An 8,239-nucleotide genomic window follows, 5' to 3' on the forward strand; every position below is an offset into this window, starting at 1 on the left:
CTCGGGGCACTGGGTAACTGGGAGTACTGGGGGGCAGTGGGGGCTCTGGGAAGCACTGGGGGCACTGGGCACACTGGGGAGCACTGGGAGCATTGGGGTCACTGGGAGCACTGGTGTCACTGGGGTCACTGAGAGCACCGGGAGCACTGGTGTCACCAGGAGCACAGGTATCACTGGTGTCACTGGTGTCACCGCGTGTCCCTGCGAAGGCGCGCGCAGCCCGCGGCCGCGCCACGTGACCGCCGTCACCGGGGAGGAGTGGGCGGGGTCGGTGCCGGCGGACACGTGACCGCAGACTCACGCGCGCGTCGCCCAGGGCCGCGTGACACAGCCTGCGCGCGAGCCCCGCCCTCGTCACCGCCCCGCCCCGCGAGGGCTCCGCGCGCGTGACGGAGGCGGCGCGCGCCCCCGGCGGAGGGCGCGGCGCGTCCTCGCCTTCCCCCTTCTCCCTCCGCCCCGCTGATTGGCTCCCCTTCACGTGACGGAGGCGCCTTTAGGCGGGGCGGGGAGCTACGGGGAGGGGGTTTGCCTTTCCCGTTGGCTCTCTCGGCCCACGTGACGGGGATGGCGAGTCACGTGGCAGGCAGCGGCAGCAGCAGCAGCAGGGACGCGGCTCCGCCCTCCCCACCCTCACGTGACCGGGGCGGCGGGGCCCCTGCCGGACACCGTAGCGGCGCCGCGCCCGGCCCGGCCCTGCTGCGCCTCGCCATGGGCTGCTGCTACAGCAGCGAGGCCGAGGCCTCCGACCAGGTGGGCCCCGGGGCCGGCGGGGAAGCCCGGAGCTCTGCGGGGTTAGGGAGGGGGCCGGCCCGGCCCCGCCGTGGCGGAGGCGGGGCGGGGCGGGGGGGAAGCGGCCTGCCGGCTGCCCCGCTCCGGGGGAGGCCTTTCCGCCCCCGCCCCGGGGCCCGGGCCCTTCTGCCGGCGCGGCGGGCTCCCCGCACCTCTCCCCGGGGGCGGCCTGGCCTGGCGGGGGGGGCGGGGGCCGAGCGGCGGGTCTCCCCGCCCGCCCCCTCCCTTCCTCCGGTTATGGGTCGGGGGGCTGCGGGCAACTCCTGGGGACCTCGTCCCCTTCCCGGGAACCGGCGCTGGCTTGTGGAATGCCGGCTGCAGCATGACAGCCGCCGTGCCTCCGCCTCCCTGCCCGGCTCCCCCCCTCACCGGCGTGGCCCCTCTCCCGGTGTCTTTATTCCCGCAGAGCCGGGCCCGGCTTCTGTCCTCCAACAGCCCCCGAGAGCTGCTCCTGCCCCTCATCACCTTAATGTCTGGGGGTTTTTGGTGGGGTTTTTTTGGCCTTGCGTTTCTGCCGGTGCTGCCGACTGCGCGTAGCCTCCCTGGTGCTGCGTGGGAGGAGGAGGGGGCTTGGTGGATTGTGGAAGACACCACCCCCCCACCCCCCCCCAGCACCCCACAGCTCTGTGGACCCTGTCCCGGTGCAGGTGTAAGCCCAGGGCTCCAGACGGTCATGGCCGGCGGGAGCGGTGCCAGGTTTTCCTTCTTGGGACAGTGTGACCGTCCCCGCTGTTGCCTCTAGCTGTCTAGCTGAGCAGCTTCAGCTCGTGGGGGTTGGGGAGGGGTGGCGGTGCAAAATCAGGGCTGTCACCTGTCCCACGGAAATTTAATCGGCAGCTGCAGTGCGGGCAGCCCCTGCTTGCACCCTGCCAGGGAGCTCGGCTGAGTCGTGGTGCTTCCATGGGTGCTGTGGGGAAGGGAAGGAGAGGCGAGCTGCTGGCCGGGGAGGAGCCGAAGATGTCACCGATGGGGAGTGCGGAGGAGTGACTGCGCTCCTAGGTCACAGGCTGTGTGTCCCACTCTGCCGGGGTGCTTGTGCCTGTTGGCTCCTGCCAGGCTCTTCTAGCCCCTGTGTCACCGAGCTGGAGGATTAAGGCCTGAGCCACGGCTGGGGGCTCTGCACCCCCTGGGCTGTGGCTAGGGCGGGGTTCACCTGGCCCAAATGAACCCCGTGCTGTGCTGGTGTGGATGCGAAAGGCTGGCAGGGATCTCTCCGGCCCCCAGTCGGTGGGTGAGGCCGTGGTAGGTTCTGTGTAGGCAGGTTCAGGATGCAATGGGTGCCTCCTCATTAGCTGCCAGGTCTTGGGCAGGTTGGGATCCTCTGCGGTGACACCTGCTGCCTGGCCGTGGGGTGCTGGCTGCGTCGGCTTGCCTGTGGGAGCAGGCAGGGCTGTGGGCTCCTGCCTGCAGGGTTAGCTGCTCCAGACGTGCTGCCACACGCTGCCTGATTTCAGCCGTGCTTGCTCCCTTTGTGGTGGTGGGGGCTTTGAATGTGAAAAAGCAAAGGAATTGGGGAAGAGGAGCCCAGCCGCTGCCTCGGCTGTGCCAGGGTTACACTGGGAAGTGCGGGGAGCCCTCCCAGCAGCACCTGGTATGTAGAGGGTGAGACTCCCATGGGGCAAAAGCTGCTGGCACAGTGGAGTCGGGACTGATCCACCTCTTGCCTTTCCCCCCAGGAAGAAGAGACAAAGCGGCTGCTGGAGCCGACAGCCAGCCCTCCCAACAAGGTGCTGAACGGAGCGGAGCAGAGCTACCACAACCTCCCATCGGCACGCACCGACGAGCAGGCCATGCTGTCCTCCATCCTCGCCAAAACAGCCATGTAAGCCTCGTGCCATAACCGCCTCGGTGCCGCAGCGGGGTGGGCAGGGCATCTGGGGGACCGGCAGTGACTGCAGGACATGGCGTGCTGTCGGACATGTCGTGGCAGCCTCACCGGGGGTCTGCCAGGCTGTGGGTGCCAAGGGGAAGGGGGGAGCTGGGGCAGTGCCCCCCTCGTCCCTCTGGCAGCCTGCGTTGGGGGTGGGCTGCCTGTGGTCAGCCCCCTCCCTCTGGTTTGAGCCCCATGGGGACACAGAGACAAGACCGCAGGTGTGAGATAACCCCTTGGCTGCTGGGCTGGGAATAGGGGCAGGGGCTGAGGACCTCCCCTGCTCCAAATTGGGGCGAGCAAGTGAGTCCTTGGGGAGGCGGAGAGGGGGACTGGGGGGCACCAGCACTGTGTCCCCTTCCGGGGAGGCTCTGTCCTCCCTGGGGAGGCTGCCCCCTGTACGTGCAGGAGCAATGTGGGGTGGGGGCTTGCCCAGACTGGCTGGGGGGAGCTTTGGGTTGCTCGTGGGCCCTGCTGCTCCCCTGCCTGGCATGGAGGGGCTGGTGGCAACCGGTGCGTGTCCCACACGTGTTGTCAGAGCAGCCCCGAGCACCACTCTGCTTGCGGGGGGAGGCAGGGGGCACGTGGCTGGGCTGTGGCATGGACCTGGGCGAGTGCCCAGCTCCTCTCTGAGCCCGGGGCCCGGTACCGGGGCTCTCGGGATGTCTGCCAAGCGTTTAATCCTCACAGCCCTTGCGGCACGACGGAGCCTCCTTCCCTGAGTGGCTGCGTGCCCAGGTCCCCAGGGTATGGGCCAGCCCACGCTGCAGGAGGCTGCAGGCCAAAGCCCCCGGCTCTCTGCGCAGCCTCTGTCCCTCCATCTGCATCTGCCCTGGGGAAGTTGCATGCAAACGGTCCTTGGCACTTCCGTCCCAGCAAGCAGCTGTCCAGCCTGGCACGCTCGTGTCCAGCTGGCTGCATCCATGCTGCAAGTTTGGCCTTGTAACAGCCCCGAGCTGTTAATTTTGGGTTGCTGGAGGGTGCTGAAGTCCTGGCCAGCCTCGTTGGAGGGTGCTGGGTCTGCCTGAGAGGGGGAGAGGGCTCAGGGAGAGCAATGAGCCCGCAGCAGGACCTGCTGTTTTGTGTCTCCACAGCAACATCATCGATGTGTCGGCAGCAGATTCCCAGGGCATGGAGCAGCACGAGTACATGGACAGAGCCAGGCAGTACAGGTGGGACCTGCCCTGCTCCCTGACACTTGCACCCCCTCAAAGCCGCGTCCCTGGGCAGGGCCTTGGGGTTTTGCCTTTGGGAGAGTCAACTCAGCATGGAGCAGGGCTCCCTGCATCCAGGGAGGTCGTGCTCAGCTCCGCTCCTCTCCTCCGCCCTCCTGGCACTGCTGGGTGAGGCCTGTGGCAGTGCCAGTGGCAGAGTCCTTGTCCCAGCTACAGGCTCGGCGAGGGCGGCCGTGCACAAAGGGCTCCTGTGTTTCCCCCCCCCCGCCAGCACTCAGGGCAGACGGCGGGTGGCTGGATGCGATTGCTGCCACTTGAAAGGCGCCTGTGTTGGAGAGTTGGAAGCTCCCTCATCCTCCTGCCTTGGGGAGCGAAGAGGGGTGGATGCTGGGAGCGGTGCAGCGTGGCTTTGCCCGGATCCCCCTTGGTGGTGCCGGTGCCTGGAGGTGCAGCACCCGCCTTCTGCCGAGCCTGGGTCTCCCTGCGTCCCGTTGCTCCCTGGGGTGGGCTGGCATGCTCCTCCCCGGTGCTGGTGCCAACCCTCGCCGCTCTCCCCTCCGCAGCACGCGCCTGGCCATGCTGAGCAACAACCTAACGCACTGGAAGAAGCTCCCGCTGCTGCCGTCTCTGACCAACCAACCGCACCAAGTGCTCGCCAGTGACCCCGTCCCCTTCGCAGACCTGCAGCAGGTGAGAGGGGCTGGGGGCGAGCTCTGCCCTGCAGCTGGCCCCTGGGCCTCCCTTGGTGCTCCACGGAGATGCGGGGACTGAAGTGTCCTCATCCCAGAGGATCAGTGGTGCTGTTCCCCACTTGCCCAGAGCCCTGGCAGTTGTGGCAGTGAGTGCCCCAGCTTGTCTGCAGCAGCCTGGCTGTGCCGGAGGGCCCCGGGCAGGTTCTGGTGGCTGCTTGTGCTGTCTTTAGCTCAGTGCTGCCTTGCCAGAGGAGCATGGACACCACAGGCTTGAGCACGGGCCGTGCCGGGGCTCCTGTGAGCACAGAGGTGGGAGTCATGGTGTTGATGGGCGACGTTGTGGTCGATGCAGAAACGTCGCAAGTCTCAGGCAACCCTGTAAGAACTCATGAGCACTGAAGGCAAAGCCTGGTTTCTAGTGCAGTAACTGCACGCAGGCAGTGGCTCTGTACTCCTTCCAGTCCATTCAAAGGATCCTTCGTGGCAGCAGGGTGTTTTGCAGCTCCTGGGGAGACCTGCTGCCGCTTTGAGGAAGGAGCTGCTGGGGAAACAACTCTTCCTTACAGGCAGGAGCTGCTGCCTTGCCCATTAAGCACAGTGAAAAGGCCCAGGTTTGCTGCCAGCTGGTTTGCAGGGTGGGTCTCCCTGTTCCAGCCCCAGCAAGGGCTGGTTCCCAGCCCACTGGCCGGTTTCCGGAGCTGTGGGAGGGCTGGTGCAGCCCAGCACAAAGCCCATGGGCTCGCTGTGGCTTGTCCTGCTCATGGCGCTTCCTCCCCAGCCGGGGCGTTTGAATACTGAAGTGTGCGGGGAGAGGATACTGTCCCTGGGCTGCCAGAAACCTCTTCCCAAATGGAGACGGGCCGGTATCCGGGCACGTCCCGGCAAGCAGAGCGGCTCTGCCCAGCCCACTGCATCGCTCCCCTCTGGGGACCGTGGAGGTTCATCCCCTGCTGGCGGGGGCACAGCCAGGCCTGAGCTTGTGCAGGCAGGGAGGAGCCGCCGGCGGGCAGGCTTTTGCCAGCCGGGTTCTGCCTTGCCCTCTCTGCTGGGCTGGATCTCAGGAACGGCCACGGGCTCTGCTTGGAGGGCAGGTTTGCCCGCCGTGGTGAGGTCACCTGCCTGTACCTGCCTGCAGTGAGCAGCTCCGGCACTGCTGCCATGCCGGGAGCTGCCCGGATAGCCTGGCTTTCCCACCGGCTGCAGGGTGGCCAAGGTGTCGTGGTTTCTCCCAAGGCCTGGGCCGACGCAGTGATGGGGCTGGCCCTGGTGGTGCAGCCTCTGCTCTGAGAACAAAAGCCCATTTTTAGGGTCTTGAAGGTTGGGGGTTTTTTTGACCCAAAGAGACCTGCGCTGTCCAGGGGCCTCCTGCCCCGCTCTGCTGCTGCGGCATCTCCCCAGGACACAGCCCTGCCCCAGTACTTCCTCGGGGACAGGGACCTTCTTTGGGGGGGGTACAAGTGTTGTTCCCCATCCTACAGCCAGGCTTGTGCTGGGGCTGCCAGCCCCGCTGCTCCCTGTGGCATTTTCTTTGGGATAACTGCGTTTGCCAGAGCCGCCGCTGATGCCAGTTGCTGTGCTTGTGCCCGCAGGTGTCCCGGATAGCTGCCTACGCCTTCAGCGCGCTCTCACAGATCCGCGTCGATGCCAAAGAAGAACTGGTTGTACAGTTTGGCATCCCCTGAGCCCGCCCCACGGCACCACAGCTTCACCGGTTTTGGGTTGTTTTTTGTTTTGTTTTGTTTTTTCCTACCCCTCCCCCCTTTTTTTGGTCTTTATTTCTCCTCCCCTCCCTCCCCACGGCGCCGCGACAGAACTTGTACAGACACCCGGTTTCCTACTAATTGCCAAGATGCCTGTTGCCGGCGCTTCAACCCTGCTGCGATAGCTGCTGGCGCTGCTCGGAGGCTTTCTCCTCCTGCTGGGTGGGTGTGTGTGGGGAGGGGCTGCGTTTTGCCGGACGCTGCCTTGCACAGGGATGACCACAAAGGGAACGCCGGTGTGGGGAGGCCCCAGTGTGTGCCGGGTCACTGGGAAGGGTAGGCTGGAACCAGGTGGTGCCGGAGTCGGGCTGCAGCGGATGTGACTCTCTGCGTGGGACCCGGTGGCTTCTGACACCCTCCCCACTCATTTTTACATGTTTGGACCTTTATTTTGGTTTTTTTAATTATTATTTTTGGCCACAGTAGATAAAACAACGTTCATCCAGTGCCCGTCTCTGTTCTGTGCCAGCCATAGCGTGGATGTGGTGGGAGAGCCCTGGGGGAGCCATGGTGTTGTGTGTTGGGGGGGGTGGGGGTGTTGGGAAATGCATCCCTGGAGCCCCATTCCAGTCTCCAAGCTGGTTACTGAGACCCACGGGATCTGCTCCTGGCAAAGGCTCTGGGGGCTGCTCCCGTTTCGGCCCACGTTGTAGAAAACCACCCCACGAGCTGCCTTCTGCCTCCAGCCACGACTGCTGCCACCCCAGCCGGGGCTGGATAGAGTAGGAGGGGCAGCAGGGAGTCATGGGGGGCTGGTGATGGAGGGGGGGTGGGGTGTCCATAGGAGGCAGCTGCCCCCCCCAGACCCCCAGTGTCACCCCAGGAGGCAGCCGAGGCTGGGGTGAGCCTGTGAGGGGTCTCTGGGTGCTGCTCTGCAGGTTTCAAGGCAGACGTTGACCCTCATCCCCTGCCCCCTCTTCCATCGCAGCCCTCTGGGCAGGGGGTGACATGGGGCTGTTTTTCCCCCCGCCTCCCCGCTCCATGAGACTGCCAGGGACCCCCAGGAGCACCCAAACCTGGGACCACCCAAGCGGGGTGAGGTCCAGCTTATGGGTCAGGGCAGGTTTGGGGGCTGGTGGTACCTGGGGGCGTTCGGGTCCCTTCCCCCTGCCCCAGCTCCCTCTCCCTGGGGTACCACCCTGCCCCCCACAGCTATTTCACTCTGAAGCTGGGGTGGGCTGAAGGTGAGGGCTGCTCCCGGGGGGGTGAGGGTGGCCCCCCTGGGGGTGCCTATAACCCCTCTGCTCCTCCGTGGGGTTCCCGAGCAGGGGGGGCTGGCGTGGGGCTGCACTGTCAGCAGCTCTTGGGGGGGTGGGGGGAGAGAGGGTGAGGGTCCCCCAGTGGGGCCGTACCCACCCTGGATGGAGCTGATATGGCAAAAGGAGAAGGCGGGGGTGGGGGGTGAGCTCGGGTCGCTCCCCCCAGGAAGGCAATCCCCGCCGTGGGGCAGGACCCCAGCCCGGCTGGTGCTGTGGGGCAGAGCGGGCCCTCACTGCCCCCAGTGCCGCCCTACCGTGGGCCTCCACCTACCCCTGCCCGGGACACTTCCCCCTCCAGGGTCCCTCGCGTGTTCCCAGCCGGAGTGGGGGCCTGCGGCCTGCGCTCCCCCAACCCCCTCCATCCTCCCACCCCCCCACGGGAGACCCCCCCGTGTCCCTTCACCCCCAGGGGACTCCCCTCCCACGGACACCCCCCTCCCCACGCGTGTCCCCGTACCTTCCGCCGCCCCCCGTCCCCCCCCGCGCGCCGCCGTCGCCACGGCAACCCGTTCCCGTCCTTCCCCGCGGCTCTCGCGAGATCCCGGACCGCCCCGCCCCTCCCCGCGAGGGGGCCGCCGGGATTCGTAGTCCTTCTTCCCCCGGCACCGCCCACCCCTCCCACGTGACGCGCCCCGCCCCGCCGGCGGCCAATAGGAAGGCGGCGGGGGCGGGAGCCGCCGTTTGAATCCGGGAG

At 66.8% G+C, this 8,239-nt stretch overlaps 1 protein-coding gene across 1 annotated transcript; it reads left to right on the plus strand.

The window, feature by feature from the left end:
- The first annotated feature begins 591 nt into the window (after positions 1-591).
- Positions 592-6,732, plus strand: LAMTOR1 (late endosomal/lysosomal adaptor, MAPK and MTOR activator 1). Its single transcript, XM_069808719.1, has 5 exons — positions 592-750; positions 2,466-2,611; positions 3,754-3,831; positions 4,398-4,524; positions 6,116-6,732. The coding sequence occupies exons 1-5, from the start codon at positions 709-711 to the stop codon at positions 6,206-6,208; spliced, it is 486 nt and encodes a 161-aa protein (XP_069664820.1). The 5' UTR covers positions 592-708; the 3' UTR covers positions 6,209-6,732.
- The last annotated feature ends 1,507 nt before the right edge of the window (positions 6,733-8,239 follow it).

This window comes from Haliaeetus albicilla, chromosome 20 (assembly GCF_947461875.1).
Source record: "Haliaeetus albicilla chromosome 20, bHalAlb1.1, whole genome shotgun sequence".
Taxonomy (NCBI): Eukaryota; Metazoa; Chordata; class Aves; order Accipitriformes; family Accipitridae; genus Haliaeetus; species Haliaeetus albicilla.